The 24,882-nt window shown below is 43.0% G+C and overlaps 2 protein-coding genes across 3 annotated transcripts in view; one reads left to right on the forward strand and one right to left on the reverse strand.

Moving 5' to 3' along the window:
- DPYSL3 (dihydropyrimidinase like 3) overlaps positions 1–4,394 on the forward strand; it is a 110,399-nt gene extending 106,005 nt beyond the window's left edge. For both annotated transcript variants that reach the window (XM_045794353.2, XM_045794354.2), the window contains exon 14: positions 1,101–4,394. In XM_045794353.2, coding sequence (XP_045650309.1) covers positions 1,101–1,189 — 89 coding nt within the window. In that variant the 3' untranslated portion in view covers positions 1,190–4,394. The remainder of the gene's footprint in view (positions 1–1,100) is intronic.
- A 2,698-nt stretch (positions 4,395–7,092) lies between these two features.
- STK32A (serine/threonine kinase 32A) overlaps positions 7,093–24,882 on the reverse strand; it is a 123,816-nt gene continuing 106,026 nt past the window's right edge. The window contains exons 9-12 of the mRNA XM_045795069.2: positions 24,515–24,640; positions 22,910–23,038; positions 10,760–10,824; positions 7,093–10,351 (exon numbers count right to left, since the gene is read on the reverse strand). Of these exons, the coding sequence (XP_045651025.2) occupies positions 10,261–10,351; positions 10,760–10,824; positions 22,910–23,038; positions 24,515–24,640 (411 nt within the window). The 3' untranslated portion in view covers positions 7,093–10,260. The remainder of the gene's footprint in view (positions 10,352–10,759; positions 10,825–22,909; positions 23,039–24,514; positions 24,641–24,882) is intronic.

Below are 24,882 nucleotides of genomic sequence, written 5' to 3' on the forward strand. Positions count from 1 at the left end.
TCCACGTGAGACCATGGGAGCTGTGCGTGGTGTTGTCCCGTCTCTGTGTGCCCAGGGTAAAAAGAGAGTGGATATTGCAGGGGCTTCTTCGAACCTGGCATTTTTACTCTCCACACCCCCCCCTTCCTAGTAATAATGGTGGTGCTTGCACGAGCTGCCCTTGAGTACGTACTTACCCTGGGCTAGCTGTACCATTAACCTCAGCTACGCTTTAAGAACTGATATTGATAGAAAATAATTACCCAGTTGCTCCATAGCCAGTAGTCTTAAAAGGGGGGACAGTAAATGTTGATTTGCGTCTCTACGATGAACAATTTAAGTGGAAGGGAAGCAAGACAACCAGAGGGGCAGGGAGAGGTAAAGAGGAACAGGTCTAGGGAAGGAAGAGGAGCGAGAAATGGCAGAAGCCAGAAAGAGACAAGGGGACAGGGTCAGGGGAGGAAGGCAGAAGGAGAAAGCTGCAGGTTTTGAGGCGATGTTGCCACAGGTTGCATGATTGTCACACGTAATTTTTGTCAGTGTTTTTGGCCATTTGAATTGCTCCCTGGCTGACCTGCTCCCTAACGTGTTGGCAGCTCCCCAGTGAATGGACGTAGGTGCACGCGAGTGCGTCCTTCCATGCTGATTTGCAGGGGCCTGACCAGCACTGGGCCGGGCTGTGAGACCTTGGTCAGGTTCCCTAAGCTCTCACAGCCTCAGTCACAGCCTCTGTTCAATGGGAGCAATCACAGTAGCTCCCTGTGGCAGGATAGTGGTGAGGGTCGGGCGAGGTGTCTGAGGGCCACGTGAGACTTTGCTCGGCACGCTGAATGTAAAACAGCTGTTTCTCAGATCATCGGCCTTGTTTTTTATTGTCGTTTTTATGATGCTAAGGGTCCGATGGCATCTAGATGAGAACCTGGTTTTTCCTGGCGGACACGGGTGTTCGGGAGGGTGGATATGAAATGCCTGGAATGCTTGACAGACTGGAATGGAAGTTTCTTGGGAGATGAGGCCAGGATGGTACTTTCCATCTGACACCCTGAAAATTAATGTAATTTCTCTCTCGTCCACACCCTGCTCTCCCTTTTCTCTTCCTGGGAATGTATTGCCAACTTCAGGCACCCAAGTGGATGAGGGGGTCCGCTCGGCCAGCAAGCGCATCGTGGCACCCCCTGGAGGCCGTTCTAACATCACGTCCCTGAGTTAAGCGACCCCTCCCCAAAGAGAGGGGCAGAAGCAAGAAGAGATTTTTTTGAAGCCAAAATGGTACACCAATATTTAAGAAGGAAAGCGAATCCAAACAGTTGCGATCTAAAGAATCAATAAGCCTCAAGCCTTATGTTTCTCCGATGCTACACTCGCTTGCCTAGCTTTACGAATATTGCTTTGTTTTCTGTTCATGCATAGCCTTGATTGGTTTGACCCTGCCTCCCCGCATTTACGTGCATGCAATCAGACAGGCTACTAAGGTAAAAGTCTGCTATATAGTGTTGAGAGCGTGTGTAGTGCTGCATTTTATGACAAGGGGACAGACAAAGCTGGGATGTCAGGAAAATCAACAAAAGGGACGCAGTTATTTGGGGTGTGGGGGTGGTGGGAGCCCAGAGCGAGGCGGAAGGCTCAGAGGGGCTGGGGTAGGGCGTGGAGGGGGAGGCGGGTGGGTGGGTGAGCATAAGGGGGCTTGTGTATTGTGTTGATGAAGCACGTTTATTTCCACGGAAGATGGCTACTTGGGGCAGCCGTCCCTTCATCACGGTCCACAGGGGTCTGTGGAGAAGGCAGGCAGTCTTCAGGTTCCAGACTTTCTCACATCCCCTCCTAGATTTTATTCCTTTGAACATTTTATTAAAACACCAAAACCCAACCATTACTTTCACCTGTTTGATTGTGCCAGTGTTTGGTGGGGCCTCTTTCTCAGCGTTGCTTTCAAATTCTCCTCTTTTCTGGGCTGGGAAGGAAGAGAGGAGAGAGGAAACCACCCTTCTCCTCTGTCCTGCCTGCCTCTTTGGTGCTCTTTAAAAGGCAACAGCTGGGAGCACACACAGGCCCTTGGGATGAGGGCAGCCATGCTCACACACCTTCCTCTAAACACATGTTGGAGATCACCTCTCATTCGCACGGCTTTGCGAACCGGGAAGAGCAGCGTGCCTCCGGCGTCCCGAGTTAGGACCAACCGAACTGGGACCCCAGGAAGGGCTTCTCTTGCTGGAGGTTAGTGGCTGATTTTTTCTGTCTCAAGATCCAGGCACATCTGTGATTGAATAGGATTTTTTGTTTGAAAATGAAAGTGGTTAGGTGTTCTCTGAGTTTTGCTCTGAACAGGTAATCTCAGTTAAGATGGGAGCCAAGCAAGGATTTAGGAAAGCTCGTTTGTGGAGCTAGGGGAGCACATTCTGGGGCCATGGGTCTGCTTTTCAGCTCTGAACCATCTGTCTCCTCTTCCTTTAGCACATCCTCTGGGGGAGCTTTTTCTTTCCTTTTAAAGCCTCCCAAGGTGAGTGGAAATGACAGGCAGCTTTGTGTTCTGTGGCCCAGAACGGAAGTGAAGCTCAATGTCCATTTCCCTGGCCTGCCACTTCTGAAAATTCAGTGTTGGAGCAAGTTCTCTGAGCCAGCTGAAGAGCTGTAGAACTAAGAGGCCCAGAGGCAGAAAAAAGTACATTCACCCTGGGATCAGAATATCTGTGCTTGGGGGATCCAGCTGCTAGGACCCCTAACCCTGTGTACTAGGTACTTGGAAGAAAAAGAGCAGGTCTCAAACACCTTTCAGGTGCTCAGGAGAAGCCATTCTCTCTGACAGCAGCTTTAATAAGCTGAAGACCAGAGGAAAGGGCACAACGCACGGCTAAAAAGGAATTTGGAAATAGCCAAGGAAGAGGATATCCCTAGCCAGCTAATTACTGTTCTGTTCTTGAAAATGATCGTTTCTCCTCATAATAAGGAATCTTGCAATTTTAAGGCTTTTTCATGGTGCCTTTATTTTAAAGGAAACTTAAGGGGAGCATGTAGCTCTTGATTTATAACTCAAAGATGTGGGGGCCTGTCGCAGAACTCAGAATGACAGTTTTGCAGGCAGAGGGAGATTGTCAGATCTGAAGCGTGTATGCTATATACCTCAGTGGCTGGGCTGTTCTGTAGGAAGTGTTGCAGTACCAGCCACAACCACCAGGTGGAGGAAAAGACAAGAAACCAGTGGGGGCGTCCTCTTCTGTACCATCTGCTCCTTTTACGTAGCCAGAGCCCAGCTCCTCCCTCCCTGACCTGTCTGTGCCATGACAATAAATCTTTCGTGGCCAGATTGGTCATCTGCACTGCACTGGGACTGCTGAATGAAGCATTCAACCAGAACTTCATATCCTACACAAGCTTTCCAGGCTGCAGGGATGCCCGCTAATGCCTTCATGATGGGCAACGTGATCTGGGAAGGCCTCCCTTTCTTCACTTACTATAAGTAACTTCCCAAGCACAGAGATTCCTAAGAATTGCAAGAAAACCCCCTTTCCTTGACTTTGTTACTTAAGTTAAAATTTATATTCAAATGCGTCCTTTTCCATAAGACACAGCAAAGTGCCCTCCCTATGCACAGGGTTTAGGAAGAGAATATGACGCAAGTCACTGCGCTCTCAGAATTCACGGCATCTCATCCACGTGTGGGAGGGCTTGCTGGGCCTTCCTCTCCTGCCCAAGCTTTCTTTTGTCCTCTCGTCTCTTGGGCCTGGCCCCTCTCTAAGGCTGCCCTGCCCCCCCCAACCTTCTCGCATTATTCCTTACCCAGATGGCAATCAGCTGGGGTTCTCTCTGGGAGGGCCATAATCTTAGGTAGTTGAGAAGGTATTTGTGGAATCGTTAGATCAGCCAACCCCGTAGAGGTGTTTCTTCTCTTTCTGCTTTTTAAAAATGGCAGGGTTGTAGTCATCCTGAAAATGGGTTTTCTTCAAAGACCAGTCACCCTTTGGCCTTTTTCCTCATGCCTACACCAGGAGAGTCATGCTCTGCTGTGAAGGCCTTAATCCTAAGCCTGGACTTGCACTCGCCCTGAGAGGCCCTTCCCAACAGGGTGGATGAGCCCCCCTGACTTTGGTTCTAGCCACAAGCTTCCCAGGCCTTCCCCCCTGGAAAACTCCAGCTTGAGTCCCAGATATACCCATGGGCTGTCCCGGGCAGCCAGCATTCATTGTACAAGTTCCCTCTTTGGAAAACGATGTGTGGGTGTTCAGTTCTGTGTCTGGTGAATATGAACAGACCGTAAATCTCCCTGTGATCTGTGGTAGCTGTGAGGCAGCTCTGGAACGTGAAGAGCTGTTTGATTTGAACCGTGAAGAAAACTGTGTTTTGAGTTTAGCTGAGATTAAAGAAAAGTTCATCAAGTGACTGTTAATGTACACCTGGTTATTAAAATAACTATGAAATTACGGATGTTGTCGTCCAGCCTTCTTCTGTACGCGATGTGCCGTTTCACCTGCACTATGAAAATTGTGCAATAAAACTGACATGGTTAACGAGAGGGGCAGATTTGATGAAAACAAGAGGTTTCCAGAGGAAATTTGGGGGGTTTCTATCTTCTCAGTTGAGGTTGAGTTTTTGTTTTGGCCATAGAATTTGATGACCATTATTGGAACTTAGAATGACTGAAGTTTTTTCTGAGGATTGTCTCATGTAAAACGCATTGCCATTTGAGATAAAGTCTGGCTGAGTCCAGTACAGATCCTGAGAGGGTTTCTTTCATCTGTTTGTTTTTTGTCATCCCCTGAAAGAAATTCTGTTTCTCCCTAAAAGCCTGGACTTTGAGGAAATTCAAACTAAGCATTTTCCAAGGTATGTTCTTTTTTTTCCAAACCGCATTCTTTTTTTTTTTTTTTCAAGATTTTATTTACTTTTTGAAAGAGAGAGAGCCAGAGAAAGAGAGCACGAGCAGGGGATGGGGGGCCGAGGCAGAGGAGAAGCAGATTCCCTGCTGAGCAGGGAGCCGACTCGGGGCTCAATCCCAGGACTTCAGAATCAGGACCCAAGCCAAAGGCTTAACTGACTGAGCCACCCAGGCATCCCTCAAGGTATATTCTTTTAACATACTGATCCCAAGTTGTGTTGGCGTGTTGGAAAGGATTATTTACTAAGCTACTTCTCTGACAGATTTAAGGTCCTATCATCCAATTAAAAGGTATGAGAGATCTCGTAAGCCTTTCAGAATTTGTCCTGTTCAAGGTTCTCAAACTTTTTTTGACTGCTGAACCCTTCTATATCCTCTTTTAACATCCCAGTGAACCTATTATGGTAAACTCTCTTTGGGGAAACACACCTGGATCCACTTCCATATTGTATGGGATACTTCCCATTGCAAATGGTAGACTACCATATGCACAAAATTTTTTTGAAAAGGGTATTTAAAAGTCTGGTGTAATGAGAACTTCAGGGATAGAATTGGGTTGATTGGAGCATAGCTGGGTCTAGAACATAACTTCTCCTAATCTCTTAGCCCTGCTTGCTTTCAGTAAGTGCTTCTTTGGAAAGCTGGGTGTGGGAGTAGAACTGGCCATCGGCATCCCCTGGTTTTCATTTTGCCTGCCTAGCAACTTGGGAAGGAGAGAGGCTCCCTCACTAGTTCCAACCAAAGAGACCAATTTAGTTGGCCTGGCTTGGGACCTGTGTTCACCGTAGGATTAGGCATCCTGGCTAGGACACTGAGGCTAATGAGCCCCACCTGGTCATGTGCCCAGCCCCAGATCCAGGTGAACCCTGAGGACTCTGGATCATACCCAGAACAACCAATTTGTGATACCAGATCTGGATACTGGATGGGCAAAACCAGCAGATGGCCGTGGCACTTTCTCAAGCCTGCAGGGCCTGAGTGTTTTGCTCAGTGAAGAGGCTGTGTGTAGGTTGGAGCAGGTGGACATGGGGACCAGAGAATGGTATTTTCTTATTAATTGCTTGTATGTGTCGTGAACCCTTCTCGCGTCTGTAGAACAATGCTGTCAGTACAGGAGCGTAGAGTGATGATAGCTTTTAACACTGAAGCTTAGAAAACATCAAAAACTACACTCGGCACAATTTAGTTTGAGGTTCAAGGTTTGGCCCATAGTCTGTTTGCAGCTTGAACTCAGGATTGGTGAAATACCTGTCCCAGCTCATGACCAAGGCAGCAACTGAGCTCTGCTTAGGATTAGAGTGGGTTTAAAGGGCATGGGCAAAGCTTAACTAAAGTGAACTCAGGTTGTAGGGTTTACAAGAGATGAGGCAGTGTTTTTAAAAAATGTTGGTGAAACAGACATAGTGACTTTCACACCTCTGTGGGTGAGAGCTGTTTAGGGCTGAGAGTACTGCACAGGCATAAGAAAGGTCTCTCTGCTTTCAAAGAACCTCTGGAATCAGCTCTGCTACCATCAAGCCATCAGAAAAGGGACACCAACCATGAGCAGGAAATGGGGGATGGAAGGGCCAAAGAACTGACAAAAATGAGATCACATACTTAAGGGTGGCACTCTTCAGAATCAAGAGTTCTAGATCTTGCCGTGTGCTCAGTTGGCTATTGGGGACAAAACAAGGCACCTGACATGGCCTGGACAACAGGTCACTCAGCATTTAGGACTTCAGAGCCTACATGACTTACAAGAGCCTACTGACTTCAGGACAAGCCCAGGGTACCAGCTGGCCTGGCTGCTAAGCGTCTGTGGGCGTAAAAGGAAGTTGCTTCCAGCTACAAGGATCCAGAGCTGCCTGTGACGCTCCTGTCCCAGGGTTGGAACATCTTCCTACTGTTCCGGTGTATGGAATGGGACAGGACAAAGATGCTGAAAGGTAGCAAGGCCCAGTGCTGAAAAAGAGGGTCATGGGCTGTCACGGACGAGGTCCGAGCGAAGGGCAAAATCTGGAATTCTGGGCTGTGCTCCCTAAGGTGTGAATGCTAAGGGGGTCAGGCTTTTAGGTTTGCTATTTGTGGATCAGTTAAATGGTACTCCATTCCATCGTTCTAGAACGTCATCTCTCATACCAGCTTGTCCCTGGTCGAGGACGGTCCTCACAGTGGGAAAGAGAAGTACAAGCAGGTGACTTTGGGCACCCACAGCCCTACCTGTAGGAAAAACAATGACACAGCTGACAAGGAAGGACCAGTGGCTTACTGTGTACAGAAGACATTTTAATACACCAGGGCACATTTACATTATATCAACAGAAGCACGTGTTTCCCACCCAGCGGCTGCCTGTTCACAACAGCGCAGATCACTGAAATATGGATTTTGAACATCCATGACTAACATCAGACACACTGAGCTTGTAAGAAAGAGCAATCACAGGCGGACAGGAGGAAACAGGATGTTGTGTAGACAATGCAAGCATGACTGGCTGCTGAAACAAACACGATGTGTTGCACGCCTCCTCGGTCGGCTGGAGAATGAAAGCCTTAGCATGACTGCATCATGGAAAGCAGTGACACTGTGTCCTGCTAGCTCGTTTACATCCTTTCTCCCGAGCTATGTATCTGCCCATCCAATCTAACGAAGCTGTGCTGATCTATAGCCTAGTCGTTTCCGGTTAAAACGTTCCTATCCCAAGATGCTTCACTACTAATTAGTGACCGTAATTCATTTAGCAGTGCTTTGTGCTGCTGGACATTCACGGCTGCCCCGGCCATGACCCCAGCCCAAACCAGCGCTGCCCTCGAGATGTGTTAGCCATTAGCAGAGTATGGACTTCCACGGAGTTCGGGGCGTGGGCAGGGTTGCCGGGCTTGGGTGCCCACCCACCCACTAGGGGTCACTGAATGCAAGGGGGTGGGTGGCCCTGCTTGCGTGTAAGAGTGACAAAACCAGGATGCTTCTGGTCTTGCTTGGACTTCTCAGATGCTCCACACAGGTTAAGGGAGGAAACAGAAGAACATTGTAGGAATTCCAGACAAAGGGCTGCAATACTCGGCTTGTTTTCTAAAATTCTGAGCCCTGAGCCTTGGTTGTCACAAATCTAATTGATGAGACATGTTCCAGCTGGTTAAGATAGTAACTTTTGGCCCAAGTTACAGAATAAAGCCAAAGAATCTGATACCATCATCTAGCAATCATGGTGCAGGTTTAGGCATCCTTCTGGTCTTTGGAAAACTTGTCCTAATGTTTCAAACGTGTGGTGGTGGGAGATGCTTATAATCAGTTGTTCTGCACTCTAGATGCAATGCTTTTTCATTTCTAACTGGAAACACGTGGTGGGTCTGTAACCTGCTTAGGACTGAAAACCCATCTTACCGCTCGGAGGCTGTGCTCTCTAGTTGGTGTGTCCACGGTTCCTGACTGGCCACAGAGGTGCCTCAGGCACAGCAGCAACTCACTGGAAATAAAAACTAGGGGTTCAGACTACAGACATGGTATGGGGTTCCTATCCTGTTATACATTGTACAAATGGCATAGAAAACTGGCTCCCTTCCCCACGGAGAGCCTCTGATCCCACTGTCATGCGGCAAGTGTTTCTCAAAGTCTTTCCCTGCAATGACACACACAAGGTCACAGCAAGAGGAGGCACCAGGGGACTACAGAGCATCAGGACTTGAGTCAAAACGCATGAAAGATGCAAGTTGGAAACATGCCAGTGGCCCCTGACACTCCTGGGGTTACCAGCCTGGAACAGAACCGGGTCACCTTCTTCCCCTTGCTCTTTTCATATATAATCAGAGATGGAGTCAGGGCCAGTGCGTAGTCTATAGTGTTTGGAGAAAAGCAAAATAGCACAGGCAAATAATATGTGGGAACCATTAAAAAAAAAGAATCAGAAGGAAAGAGCTGGTTTTAATTCTTAACAAAAATATGGCTGCTCTCACAGCAGAGAGGCACTGTTCACAGCTCTGCCAGGAATTCTGGGCCTGTTAACTCAGGAGAAAATCCTGGAGGTCAAGTTAAAATCCAGCTTTGGCTTCCTACCCACGTTTAATTGCCTGAGTGCTGCTTGCCTCCTTGGAGGTCTGGCGTGGCGGGTGTGGGATCTGTTCCTTCTGCCTGTTTTCTCTGTCTGGGCTTCCCTGCTGCCTGCTTACTGCCATCTTGGCAAGGCCTTACTGTCTGTAAGGACAAGGTTTCGGTGATCGGAGCGGCATCTCGTAGTTCTGTTATTCCAGTCTATAAAGGAATGTATAATCGGTTCCACATTTTGGTTCATCTGATACTGGCCAAAAATGAGACCAAAAATAAAAGACAAAATCAAACCCCCAAATGGTGATTAGTTTCATTACTGAGAGGTGGCTCACTGCACTGGGGCTTCGCTGAGAAGATACCTACCATAGTGTGTGTAATTTAAGGGAGTTTCCAAGTGTAAATTTTACCCTCTTCCAAATTCGCCTCCATTCTACTCAGACTATAACCCTTGCACCGTAAGGGAGAGCTTGACTGGACTACAAGGTAGACATAGTCCCGATGTGACAGTATTATTTTCCGGTCCTCCCCAGACACAGGTCTCTGATAAGACAGCAATTCCCTCTCAAGGAGCATACTTACTAGAAGAAGGTGAGCAGTATTCTAATAACTCCTTCACAGCTGGCTTGTCTGGGGAAGAAAAGCCCGGATTTGAAGCATTTGCCCATTTCCATGGTGTAAATATTGCCAGTATTTACCAATCATCACCATTTTCAGCTGCCCAGCTTCCCATCACTGTCTGGGGGATGGGAGTGACGTGCTCACTAGGCTCTTGCTGGCGGACACGAGCTGATAGGGTGTGCTGACTCCAGAACACCACTGGAAAGCCTCAGAAATCTGGTTACTTCTAATCCGCTCCCATTCATTGCTTCCTGATTCATTTCCTGCGCCCTCTTCAATCAGATGGGGGGATTCTGACCTGTTTCTGAGATTTGCTAGCTCTGAAGAGCCTCACGCAATCATCGCCCACCCGGCAGTGTCCATTTGCCCATTTGTCACAGGGTAGTTAGAATGAGTGGAAAAATAAATCTACATCTAAATATTCCTTTTAAAATAAAGGCTGTGTGGAGTAACAGAATGGTACCAATAGAAAGGGCGAGCAGAGCTCCTCTAGTGTGACCCTCTTATCGTAGATGATTGACCCGAAGCAGAGACTGTGGGGAAGTGGCTTGCTCAAGGCCACACAGTTCATGAGTAGTGAAACTCCATCCCAGGAGACCCGGGACTCTCCGTCTGTCACGCTGCCTCCTCCCAAAGGCTTTCGTACACATTTTCTAAGGTGTGTGAGGTGTGGAGAGGTGAGAACTACTGTCAGCAATTCCCGGCCTGGGTTGGCAGGAAGTTCCTGGCCTGAGGTGGCAGGAAGTGTCCCAAGCAGATGTGGAGGACTTCACGCCTTATTCGGGCCATTCTCTTCTTGTGGGTCTTTGGTTTGTTCCAAGGCTAGATTAGCCGGCCTTTTATTAAAGTCCCTTTTTACTCTTAAAAGAAAAAAACAAACAAACAACCAGGGCTTATTGTTGGAAAGAAAAAGAAACAATTTAAGCTTTGAAATGATAGAATTAAGCCCCACGATGTATAAAGCGGCATGAGCCAAGGAAACCATCTTAAACACGTCACTGATTTTAAGTGTTTTTAGTCCCATGCCTCTGTCCTTCCCTGAAACAGAAACTTGGTGCTAAGCTAATTTACCTAGTGCAATTTTTGAAATCTCATACGGGGGGCAGGGGAGGGAGCTTCTGAATTTTCCAATTTTTTCTATTATGGATACATATCATTTTTGATGTGAGAAGAAATAAATGTTAGAAAATCTATTAAGGCTCTGCGAGTAAGTCTGGCAGAAACACGCCATCGTCTGCTGGGCTGCTGCGGAACCAGGGCTTACTTACTTTTCTCTGTTGAAAATGATGAACTCCTTCTGGACAGACTCCAGATGCTCTTGAAGAAGGCACATCTTCCGGGGGAACAGGTAGGAGTGGGGTGGGGAGAGAGAGGTGGAGTTAGCGGACCAGTGGGGATCCTCAAACGTCAAACAGCCAGTGACCTCCTGTCTGTCCACTGGCTTAAATCTCACAAGCGCCAGTGTATCTTCCCAATGGACACCTATCTAAAAATATGTGGCAGGAGACCCCAATTAGAGTAACAGGGGAGCAAATAAGGAAGAAACCGCCAGAGGATAAAGCAGGTCAACTCTGCTCCCCACAGCAAGGAGGACGTGGGTTTTGGCTTGTGAGCCTGACGTCAGCCCATGAAGAAACAATGGCTTCGAGGTGGGTGGGAATGAGGGTTTACTGAGCTGATTACCTACTCGCCAGTCATCTCCTGGCCTGCTGTGAAAGGTTTGGACGTTCTACTTGGATTTAATGAGTAGCCTGGAAACACTGAGTTCTGCTGGAATGTTCCCTTCAACAACGGGTAACTATAGACCTCAGGAGCAATGAGCAGGATCTTGTGACTTTCTCAAAGACATGCAAAACATTTGCTTTGACTGTACTATCCAGCTTTCAACATCTCTTGATGACTTCTCCATTATAATGAGAAAATTTAACCTCAAAATGGTGATTATCATCAGGCCCAGGACAGTGTCAGACCCAGATCAAATGTTTTACAAGTCTGCAACAAAATACTTCCAGATGACTTCGGATGAAAAAAATATTCCCTGAGGAAAAAATAGTTATTGATTTACTCATTTTTTTTTTAAATCTAGGAATTAGGAAATAGTAAGGCTTCAAGTACTGGAGAATTTTCTTTCCTGAGTGCACGTTTAGGTGATAGCAGAGGCAAATGAAAAGGAGAGGACATTTCAGAGGAGTGGGGAGGGGAGCAAGACAAAGGAGAGAAAGAAGGCTCTGCTACACTTAGTCTTGTTCTCAAAGTGGGGTATTTGTAACCCTGAGGGTTTCTAGTATCAATCATGATGACATGAAACCGTGGGGTAAATAAAATCTGATAGAGCTTCTTGGAAGCAGCTTTTCCCCAAGATTTTTATTTAAAAATTTTATATATTTATATAAATAAATATATATAGCTTATACATAGTGTTCTTAGAAACATCTTTATTAGATGTATTGTTTTTCCCCTAGTTTTATTGAGATATAATTGGTATGCAGCCCTGTATAAGTTTAAGATATATAGCATAATGACCTGATTTTCATATATTGTGAAATAATTACAAGTTCAGTTAACATCAACTGTCCTATAGATTAGAAAAGGAAAAAAAAAATGGTTTTTCCTTTTGATGAGAACTCTTAGGATTTACTGTCTTAACACCTTTCTCTAGATCATACCACAGTGTTAGCTGCAGCTATCATGTTGTCCTTTGCCTCCTGCTGCTTATTTATCTTATAACTAAAAGTCTGTACATTTTGACCTCCTTTATCCAATTACCCAAACCCCACCCCCCTGCCTCTGGTTACCCAAAATGTGATCTCTTTCTCTATGAGTTCGTTGATTGATTTGATTCCACAAATAATTGAGATCTTGTAGCATTTGTCATTCTAATTTCACTTAGCATGACACCCTCCAGGTCCATCCGTGTTGTTGCAAATAGCAAGATTTCCCTCTTTTTAAAGGCTGAATTAATATTACCATGTGTGTGTGTGCATACCACAACTTTACCCGTCCACCCATGTCTTGGCTATTATAAATAATGCTGCAGTGAACATAGGAGTGCTGGTATCTCTTCAACACAGTATTTGTGTTTCCTTTCGATATATCCCCAGAGGTGGAATTGCTGGATCATAGGGTAGTTCTAGTTTTAATTTTTTGAGGAACCTCCACACTGTTTTCCATAGTAGTCACACCTATTTACATTTCCACCAACAGTGTTTAAGCGTTCCCTTTTCTCCACATCCTGGACGAAATTTGGTACTTCTTGTCTTTTGATGATGGGTATTCTACTAGGTGTGTGCGGTTTTGATTTGCATTTCCCCGATGTTTAGTAATGTTGAGCACCTCTTTGTGTACCTGTTGGCCTTCATATATCCTCTTTGGAAAAATGTCTATTCAGGTCTTTTACCCATTTTTCAATTGCATTATTTGGTATTTTTTTGTTTGTTTGTTTTGTTTTGTTGAGTTGTATGAGTTTTATACGTTTTTGGATAATAACACTTTATCAGATACACGATTTGCAAACATTTTTCCCATTTCGTAAGTTGTCTTTTTATTGATGCGGTCCTACTTGTTTATTTTGGTCCTGGTGCATTAGGTATTATATCCAAAAAATCATTGCCAAGGCCATTGTCAAGGAGCTTTGTTCCTACCTTTTCTTCCAGGAGTTTTATGGTTTCTGGTGTTACATTTAATTCTTTAATTCATTTTGAGTTAATTTTGGGGAGTTGATTTTTGTAAGATATGGGGCCTAGTTTCATTTTTTTTACATGTGAATGTCCAGTTTTCCCGGCACCATTTATTGAAGAGACTGTCTTTTCTCTGTTGAGTATTCTTGTATCCTGTGTCAATATTAATTGATGGTATTTGTATGGGTTTATTTCTGGGCCCTTGATTCTATTCCATTGGTCTATGTGTCTGGTTCTCTGCAAATACCATACTGTTTTAACTACTCTAGCTTTGTAGTATAGCTTGAAACAAGGACATATGATGCTTCCTACTTTGTTGTTCTTTCTCAGAATTGCTTTGCCTATTTGGGGTCTTTGGTGGTGCCATATAGATATTATGACTTTTTTTTTGTTCTACTTCTGTAAAGATCCCCTTGGCATTTTGATAGGGATTGTACAGAATCTATAGATGGCTTCGGGTAGTACAGACATTTTAACAATATTAATTTTTCCATCCATGAATACAGGATTACTTTCCATTTATATGTGTTATCTTTAATTTCTTTCATCAATGTCTTATGGTTTTCAGTATAGATATTTTTCACCTCCCTGATTGAATTAATTCCTAAGTATTTTATTGTTTTTTGATGCTATTGTAAATAGCATTGATTGATTTTTTTCAGATAATTCATTGTCAGTATATAGAAATGCTACTATATGATAATTTTGTATCCTGCCATTTTACTGAATTCAGTGATTAGATCTAACAGTTTCTTGGTGAAGTCTCTACGATTTTCTATATATAAAATCATGTCATCTTCAAATAGGCAATTTTGCTTCTTCCTTTCCAATTCTGATGTCTTTTATATCTTTTTGTTGCTTGATTGCTCTGGCTAGGACTTCAGGGCTATGTTGAATAGGAGAGATGAGAGTGGGGACCCATGTCTTGTTCCTGATCTTAGAAGAAAAGCTTTCAGTATTTCATCACTGAGTATGGTGTTAGCTGTGGGCTTGTTATACATGGCCTTTATTAAGTTGAGGTATGTTCCTTCTATACCTAATTTGTTATGAGTTTTTATCATGAACAGATGTTGAATTTTTGCCAAATGCTTTTTCTGTGTCTCTTGAGATGATATGATTTTTCTCTTCCAATTCTATCAATGTGATATATCACATTGATTGATTTGCATATGTTGAACCATCTATGCACCCCAGGCATATATCCCACTTGACCATGATGAACATTTCTTTTAATGTACTGCTGAATTTGGTTTGCTAGTATTTTATTGAGAATTTTTGCATCTGTATTCATCAGGGATGTTGTCCTGAAGTTTCCTTTTCTTTTCATGTCTTTTTCTGTCTTCGGTATCAAGGTAATGCTAACCTCATAAAATGAGTTTGGGGATGTCCCCTCCTCTTCGAGTTTTTGGCAGAGTTTGAGAAGGATCAATGTTTATTCTTCTTTAAATGTTTGGTAAAATTTACCAGTGAAACTATCTGTCCTGGGCTTTTCGTTGTTGGGAGATTTTTGATTACTGATTCAAAGTCCTTACTAGTAATTGGTAACTTCAGATCTTTAATTTCTTTGTGATTCAGAATTGGTAGGTTGTATGTTACTAAGAATTCTTCTTAGTAAAAAAAAAGCCCATTTTTTTCTAGGTTGTCTAGTTTGTTGTGTATATAGTTGTTCATAGTAGTTTCTTATGCTCTTAACATTTCTGTGCTGTCTCCTACAGAGAGGAGTTGTAATGTCTCCTCTTTCATTTATATTTTATTGATATGGGTCCTCTTTTTTCCTTTGTTAGTTGAGCTAAAGGTTGTGTTTTTTTTTCTTTGAGTATAGTTCACCAAGTGTTTTTCTTTAACATTAAAGTATTACATAAAACCTAAATATATAAACGTACATATTATACAACACTTTTACATATACAATATTTTATGTTTATATATGTATATATGTTTATAATATAGATCATATATTAACAAAGCATATTTATATAAATATACATAAAATATTGTATTTAAAATATATGTAAAATTATTGCATAATATGTTTAGATATTTGTATATGTATATATGTTTATATAGAATATATAAACAAAACATATTTATATAAACACATATAAAGATTTATATACATATATGGACATATAAAATGTTACTTAAAATATAACATGAAAAATATTTAAAATATTAACATTTTAAAATATTTTTAACATTAAAAGTCAAGATTAAAATCAACTAAAAATGTAGAAATTCATGTGAATTTTTTTTTCTCTATCACCTAATTCTGTTTTACTTAGAGATATAAAATAGGCACTCAGAGAAGAATTTGTGATCTGGCACAGTAGACTCCACGAGTCCCCCCACCCATTCCCCCTGGTCCATGAAGCATTCACATTTGACACGTTCTCTTTCCTCTGCTTTAGGTGAAAAAGTTTAAGAAGTTCAGTGACATGGCTAAGTCAACAACAGTAGCCAGAAAGAGAAGATGAGGGAAAGGGGAAGGCAAACGGAATGGAGGGATGAATGGGTCTTATGTGACTGAGAAGGAAAAGGTTAGTTAGAACTCTTTGAACCCGCTTCTCAGGGATGAGCAGAGCAGACAGCTACTAGACTGGTAGGCACGGAGGTGGCATCAGAAACATCTGAAGGGATTGGAGCAGGTGGAAATCTCAGGAGATAGTAAAAGAGGACTTCAGTCATTTGCCTCAATAGCAGATTAGCTAGGTGGTGTGTCTGTGTTTTTCATTTTATACTTTAAAGTTGTTCATAAGCAGAGAGGGATAAAGGGAGAATATTCTGGAAGCAAAGAAGTAGAGGCATCTGACATGAACAGGAACAAAAGTAGGAACACGGGAAAGAAAGAAGTTAGGAGTCAGGACATAGAATGGAAAAGTAAAACATCATAACTGATCATTTTGCTGGACACATTGCATGAACTAATTGACTCAGAATAAGTCTATGAAATGGGTACTGGTATCAACTCCATTTTATAAATAAGAAAACAAGAGAAAGGGAAAATTGTAGTGTTCTTACTTTATTTAATCACACCCTAGATTCCGGAGCAATGGATCTCAACCTTAGCTGCAGATACAGAATCACCTGTAGAACGGTTTCACATACTGACGCCCAGGCCACACTCCCGGATTCAAATGTACCTGATCTTGGGGGGGACCCAGACACCAGTATACTGAAAGAGTTTCCCCAAACGCGCTAAGTGTGATGCTAAGTTTGAGAAGCACTGACGCAGCGGGGACCTGGAGGAGAGGCCCAAGGGGTCATACAACAAGCTTTCAGCACTATTAATGGTCAATATGCCTCACTAACATTATCTTACTTTCTCCTCAGATCACTTGTAAGAGGGAGGTCCCATTACTATTGCTTTTTTTTTTAATATAAAGGAATCAATGCTTACAAAGGATGCATGAGTTAGTGTTTAAAGCATTCCATTTAAAAGAACCATATAGCTGTTTGGTAAGTAACCGCTGCGCACACTGCCTCATCTAGTCACAAGAGGAAGTATTCACAGGAGATGACAGCTCTCACTGGAGAGAAGGGACATGTACTCTCTAACAGATTCTAAACAGTTTATCGAAGATCAACTGTCACCATGCTAGTTGTATTAGCAGTGACTGTTCAACATACAGAAACCATCATTGCAGATAGTTACGCACCCCACATTCCATCTTTTCACAAGATAATTCTACCCCTTTCTTATCCTTATTATAAGTTTAGAGCTTTTCAGGCCTGCCTCTTTCTGTTCCATACTCACTAACGCAATTCCATTTCTTAGTCTTGAAGCACACAGACCCTCCTAACGGTGGGCGAAAGAAGTCTACATGACTACGAGATGGAAAGAAGAGAATTTTCCCTCTCCCTTATGGCTACAGATAAGAGATCTTCATCATGAAGGCAAAACAAAAACAACACACACACACACACAGATTCTAGCAGATATTTCTAAGAAAGTGTCTTGTAAGACTTTTGGACTTCAGAGGTTGTTGATAAGCCCTGTGGAAATAGATTCTACCCTCTAGTGTGTCTACTATGTTGAGTGGAAAGCTTCCTTAATAACATTTATATCCCTTCCTCCTGAGATGTAAATAACTACATAGATTATCTTTACAAGTTGAGAAGGCATCTGAGGCATGACTCCCCTCACCTCTTTTCCCACATGAAAAAGTTAAAAAACGAAAACAAAGCAACTCTACGAGAGTTACACATATTTATGTAAGATGTGCATAAATACAATTTTATATTTATAGAACTATATATGTCAAATATATATTATTATATAAATACAAAATACATATACAAAAACAAGATATATATATATAAAATATATATATATATTATATATATATAAAATATATATATATAATATATATATAATATATATATATAATATATATATATATATATATTACAATAGGTTTTATTTTCCCATACACGAAATTGGCATTGTAGGGCTTTTTAGGATATACATATAGGCCCATAGGATAATTATATCTTGCAAATTCTCTCTCACACCCTAGCATCTCTTAAAACAATTTTTTTTTTTAAGAGAGAGAGTAGGGGTGGGAGGGGCAGAGGAAGGAGAGAGAAAATCTCAATCAGGCTCCACGCTGGGTATGGGGCTTGATCTCACAACCCTGAGATCATGACCTGAGCCAAAATTAAGACTGAGTTACCCAGGCGCCCCTCTTAAAACAATTTAATCAAAACAGACCAGATAAAACACAGGTTAACGGGTTTGCAGGATACTTAAAGTACATCTTTAAATGAAAATGATGGCTCTATGAATACAATTAATTGGGCTAAAAATTATGACAGAATTTCCATTTTAATGAAATGCCAAATAAGAAAGCAGATGGAAGGTAAAGGAGAAGATAAGTCAATGGGTTTGTTGCGCATGTTTTTTCCCAACCAGAAAGCAGGATTTAAAGATTGAGGGAGTAGTAGGAGACCATGCATTATCACTAAAATGACCACAGTTGGATTGCTGACCACTTTTCCAGGTCAGGTCTGGTTCCAGATCTGGTTCTTCTAGGTTGAATACAGGTAGCCACACAGAAAACAAAGGATAAGGGCGTTTCAGGACTGGTACATCCTGAGGGTATAGAAATGCCTTCATTATTTCAAAAGAAATGAAATGGCAGATGGTTGCCAACAGTCAGAAATACCAGTCCTGTGGTCAAGAGACCTGGGCTAGACAAGGAACCACATCAAATGTTTGCTCTTCTGGAAAGCCTGTCTTGGACCTTCACTCAGGACCCATGAGTAATTCCCAGAGCACTTTGTCCCTCTAAGGTCAGCAATGACTAGCAAGTCAGAGATATTTCCTGACATAGCAGGCACTTTACTATCATGTATTGAATGAATGAATGAATGAATGAATGAATGAATGAACGAACGATCATGGTAATGCTGTAATGAGCTGCGAAGATTGATCCTCGCATTTTAAAAACCTTGATGTGAAAGAGTAGGTAGAGTGCTATTTGGAGATTCAAGATCTTTCTGATTCTTCTTTGGGGGAATACTAGCCCTCACTATGAGGCAAAATAATTTTTATTTTTAAACTTAGGGTACCAGATTAGGAGGCACTAGAACATTATATTAGGCAGCTCCAAGCTCCCCGTCAACAGAAAGAACAAAGCAAGCAGAAACTGTCAGAATTCTGGAAAGCAATCAAAGTTTTTTTTTTTTTTTTTAACAACCAAGGAAACACTAAATCAAGAAAAAAAGCAACTTAAAAAATGCTCCTGGTGCTCAAGGAAATCTCTGTCAAAATATTAGCTAAACACAAGCTAACATAACAGGAACTGCAGGGATGACACATGACAAGGAATACGGTGTTTGCAAAAGTGGTTTGTAAAAGTTACTTTAAAAAGGATAAGCACTGCCTTCAACAATCAAAAAAGAGCAAACCCTACAAAAGGAGAGAATCTGATTTCTGGAGGTACTGCATTATAATATTCAAATGTCAGGTTTTCTTTCTTTCTTTTTTTTTTTTTTTCAAATGTCAGATTTTCAACAACAAAATCAGAAGGCCCATTCAAAGGAACAGAAATTATCCCTGAGGATGCCCAAACATTGGATTTACTAAACAGAGACTTCATTTTTAAAAAAGATTTATTTATTTACTTTAGAGAGAGAGAGCAAGAGCAGGAAGGGCAGAGGGAGAGGAAGAGAGAATCTCCAGCAGACTCTGCCCGGTGCAGGGCTAGATCTCACAACCCCAAGATCACGACCTGAGCTGAAACTAAGAGTTGGACACTAAACCGACTGAGCCACCCAGGAGCCCCCAAACAGAGACTTTAAAACAACTATCTTAGATATGCTCAAAAAGATAAAAGAAACCGTGGAAGGAAACCATGTGTTAGGGTACAAAAACAGTCTCAATACACTTTAAAAAGATTAAAATCATACAAATTATCTTCTCTGACCACAACAAGATGAAGCTGGAAATCAACAACAGAAGGAAAACTGGAAAATTCACAAATATGTGGAAATTAAACAACACATTCTTCAACAAACCACTGTGTCAAAAAAATCACAACAAGAATTAGAAAATACTTCAAAATAAATAAACAAAAAACCCCAACATATTAAAACTTAGGGGATGCAGTGAAGTCAGTAATCAGAGGGGATTTAATAGCTGTAAACGTCTACCTTAGAAAAGAAGAAATATCCCAAATCAATAACCTAACTTCATACTTTGATGAATTAGAAAAAGAAAAGCAGGCTAAACCCAAAGCTAGCAGAAGGAAGGAAATAATAAAGATGAGAGCAGAGACAAATGAAATAGAGAATAGAAAAACAACAGACATAACTGCTGGTTCTTTGAAAAGATGAACAAGATGGACAAATGTTTAACCATACATCAAAAAAGAGAAAAGATGCGAAACATTAAAATCATAAAGTGGGGACATGACTTTCAACCTTATGGTGAACAACTGTACATCAACAAATAACATCTAGATGAAACGGACAAAGCTCTAGAAAAACAAAAATTACTACGCTGACTTCAGAAGAAATATAAAATCCCAACAGACCTATAACGAGAGTAATCTACAAGAAAAAATCTATAATAAGAAACTTTCCAACAAAGACAAGTCCAGGACCATATGACTTCAGCAATGAATTCTACCAAATGTTTAAAGAAGAAATAACACCAATCTTTCTCAAACTCGTCTGAAAACACACACACACACACACACACACACACACAAAACAGAAGGGGAGGGAACACTTTCTAACTCATTCTATGAGCCCAGCTTTACCCCAGTACCAGCTAAAGACATCAAAAGAGAAGAAAATTACAGGACAATTTTCACTACGAATATAGATGCAAGAATCTTCAACAACGTACTAGCAAACCAAGCCCAACAGCATATTAAAAGATTATACACAACGAGCAAGTGGGATTTATCCCAAGAGTGTGAGAATGGTTCACCGTAAGAAAACCAGCCAACATAACACATTGCATTAATAGAACTAAGCAAAGAAAAATGTGCAAGATTATCTCATTTGACCTAGAAAAAGGCATTTGACAACATTCAAAACCCTTCATGATGAAAACACTAAAAAAACCAGGGATAGAAGAATACTTCTTCAACGAGATAAAGGGCTTTTACAAAAACCTCACAGCTAACACAATACTCACTGGTAAAAGGTATTTCCCCCTAAGGTCAGAAAAAAGGCAAAGATGCCTGCTTTTGACGTTGCTATTCAACAGTGTGCTGGAATTTTTAGAGCAATCAGGGGAAGAAAAGAATTAAAGGCATTCAAACGGTAAAGATAGGAATAAAACTATTCTTATTTGCAGATAACATGGTCTTATAGATAGAAAATCCCACAGAACCCACGAGGAAGCTACACAGCTAATGAACGAGCTCAGCAAAGTTGCAGTATACGGAATCTACGTAGAGAAATCGGTTGTGTTTCTGTACGCCGGGAATTAACACTCCAAAAAGGAAATGAACAATCCCATTTCCATGGTATCCAAAAGAATAAAATACTGAAGAATAAGCTTAGCCAAAGAGGCAAAAAATTTATACTCGCCAAAGCTGCAGAACATTGCTGAAAGAAATCAAAGAAAAAACAAATGGGGTTTGGGGTAACAAAAAATTTTGGAACTAAAGAGTGGTTGGTGGCCGTACAGCCTCGTCAATGCACTTCATGCCACTGAATCGTACACTTAAATATGGTCATAACGGGAAATTCCATGTTATAGGTATTCTACCTCCATAAAATGTTAAGAACAAAACAAAAAGATCCAGTGGGGGTACACTTCCCTGATTAGAGATGGAAGGGCCTGTTTTTATCATGGGCAAAGCCACTTCTTGGTAAATGATTCTGAGGTCGATATGAGGCCTGGAAGAAAGGGGAAGCAGCGCCCCTCGTTTGGGTGGTCTTTGAAAATGCGAGGGTCTGTACTGTGGGTGAGCGGCTCGTCACCTTTCGCATCAGGAGGGAGGCTACCTGGGGCTGGGCTTTGGGGAAGAACTAGGACAAGAGGGCACTCCAGGAAGATGACCAGTGGGGCAACATGACCTTATAACTCTAAAAAGAGCGATGCCTAATTTTCACTGTGCAGTTACAAAATGTCCTTTCCTTCCAATATACTGAACCTCTTGTTTATTGAGCCTATGCTGTGTGAAGGCACCGTTGGGGTTCCATGAAGACACTGGTGGGGATGACCTGGGCTTCCCCCACAAGGAGCCCGCATTTTAAGTGGGATAGGAAAAGAAACACATAAATATTTGTAAATTATGTTAATGTCATGAAGGAATTAAAAACTGGGGCTGAGAAAGAGCGCAGTAGCGAAGAGACCTTATCTTCAGCAAATGGCATTTAGGGTATAAAGGACGATAGGAAACCCCCTACATCAAGATCTGAGAGTAGAATATTGAAGGAAAAGGGAAGGGCAAAGGTCTTAAAGAAGGACGAAACCTGTAGTTAGAGAGGGTCGGGTACCTGTAGGGTCATGTGGTTGGAATGTCTTGAGCGAGGGCAAGAATGATCCAGTTTAAGGACCAGGTAGAGCATGGTAGGCCCGGTGAAAAGTTATTCACAAACCGCTGTCGTCACTGAAACTTTAGAATACTAATAAAGATGATCTCTTGGCCTGGGCTACACTGGGGGGTCTGTTCTTGGGGGAGCCTGTCCGGGCAAGCTCTGCAGGTGCACAGCAGGGAGCAAGGCTGGAGAAACCAGCGGTTACGATGCCAAGAGCAGATCATTAGGAGGAAGGTGGTGGAAGTAGAAGCAACAGGCACGATGGGTCTGGCCACACCGAAGCCTCCCTTGGAACGCTGTAGAAAATACTTGAGGACGGGCAGCTGGCAAGAGGCCCATTCTATGAACAACCGCATGTGGACGTGGCTAAATGGACTGTGAAGTATACAGCGTCCCTGGAGGACTAGAGACACGAAGGACATGGAGAATATTTATTTGTTTGCAGAGCTACCGATTGGAGTGTCTTCCAGGAAATTGTACAATTTGAAACGAGAGCTTGAGAGGACAATAGCTGAATGAAGTTCATGGCGGAGCCAGGGTCCCCCCTGAAACGTGGCTGTTCTGCTCGGAACCCCAGAGCTGCCCAGGCCTGTCATTTCAGAAGCCCGGGTGTCCTGCGACCCCGTGTGTTCCCTGAATAGCCGTGAGGGGTGCTGAGCGGTCCTCCCACCAGAAGTTCTCGAACAGTGGCCATCAGGGACAGTCCCGTGACCCCGAGTCTGGCGGGCACCAGCTTACCTGAGAGGAATCACACTTCCTCATCTCCTTCTCCTTCTTTGCCAGACGCTTCTTTTTCTTGTGAAGAGGTTTGGACTCCAGAATCATTTCTTCCAGTTCGAAGGTGGGGTCGCAATTCAGCCTGCCTTTCTGCAAGAAAGACCAGTTGGCTCAGTCCTTTGCTTCTGGGTCATTCTACAAGGACGCCAGGCCGAAAACCAGGAAGACCACCTAGTTTTGATGGCGCTGTCCAAGAATAAGGAGCTGTGATTCCTACTCTGTTTTAGATAATTTATGGTCGGCGTTGTTTTTCATACACCTTCATTTATATTTTGTTTTCTAAACTCCCCACAAGCCTTCTGTGAGTGAGAAAGGAAATCAAACTCTAGTTATTTTTCTGCAGTTTGAACTTGTGAATTATGTTTCTCGAAGTGTGTTCTGACGATCATGTATGCAGATCAGAATCACCCGAGTTGTTTGCCCAGCTGCCCAGTTCCCCGGCCAGGCCTTCAGAGTCAGTGTTTCTGAACAGAGGCTGAGGAAACTACATTTTTAAGAAGCTTCCCAAATGATTTGCATGGACGGTAAGGTTAGAGAATCACACATGGAGCCTCTCCTGAGGCAGGGTGGGTGGCTAATGGCTGTGGTGTGTGCGTCGGAGGAAGAGTGGACGCAACAGCAGGTGTGTCTGGGTCTCCACAGTGTCATGCATCCATCAGCCATGGTACACGTGGCCCCTGTAGGACTCTGCATCACGGCCTGGTAAGACCTCCACCTATCTTCTTGTTGCTCCACGAGAGAGCAACTCCCCAACCCAGAATTCCACCACACTGCCTACTCATGTCTCCCACTGTGCTCCTTCACCCAACCCACCCGCAGGTGCGTCGCCCTCTGTTTGCACAGGAAGGATCACACCCCCACAAGCCCACGGCATGTGTCTCCCTTGGGCTGCACCACAGAAAACTCTGAACTGTCTCAGTTGTACCCTTTAGGAGTTCATTATTCTGCCAGTCTACCCGATACTGAGTGTGTAGAATCAGACTGACAGAGGGAAGCTAGAGGTCTCCCTTGGGTCCCTTGGCCGAAGCTTCTGCACTCCAGCTTTTACCAGTGGTCTGAAGGAGGCCACAGATGTCCTCAGCCACGTACTGACCCAGTGGGACTTACTTCCCTTTGGCTATTAGTGCTTATGAATGTGGCTCTGTGGCAGCGAACCACCAAAGGAAGAGGGGTGAGTGGTAAAAATAACCCCAACATTTTCAATGCTGTGACTCACAGAACTCCATGGAAACAAATTTCTCCATCTTTAAAATCTGAGAAAACACTGTTTCCTCAATGAGCAGATTCCTGGGAATGACTGTTTGGAGGACTAGGGCTTCCTTCCAGTAGCACACCACAAAAAGCGATTAGGAGCTAGAACTGCAGACGCAGATGGACCTGGACGAGAATCCCACTCGGCCACCTGTTAGCCACATGACCTTTGGTGGCCCACGTACCCTGTGTGTGCCTCCACTGTCTCATCTGTGAGATAGGAGTTGGGCTGTCTCACAACACTGGTGGGGTTATCTAATGAGACCGTGTGTGTAATGGATGAGAGTTATTATGGGTGTGTTAGGATTGACTCACGTTAGGAATAAAACCCGGAATGAGCCTCTTCTGCAAAACTGCATCCCAGTTCATGTCATTCATATACGGGAAGTTCTGGACGTCAGACAAGTGAGAAAAGCGTTGGTCTGGATTAGGCTCAAGTAGCTGCCAACGGAATACAAACATCAAGATCATAATGAAGGTCAAAGTCGGGCAAAAAATCATACAAATTCCCTGTAAAAGTTTTCTAGTGTGGGTCTGACGGAAACAAGGTAGTGTTCCCCTTCCCTAATCCTATCAAATAATAACGATAATAATATACATAAATAATGTGATAATGCGTGGACAGAACGAGCTGTAAGTAGGTTTTTGCAGTGTGGTGAGTGAAAATAGATTGTCCTATTGGG

The sequence above is a fragment of the Ursus americanus genome, chromosome 5 (assembly GCF_024610735.1).
Source record: "Ursus americanus isolate L20-20 chromosome 5, mUrsAme1.1.p, whole genome shotgun sequence".
NCBI classification, from domain to species: domain Eukaryota; kingdom Metazoa; phylum Chordata; class Mammalia; order Carnivora; family Ursidae; genus Ursus; species Ursus americanus.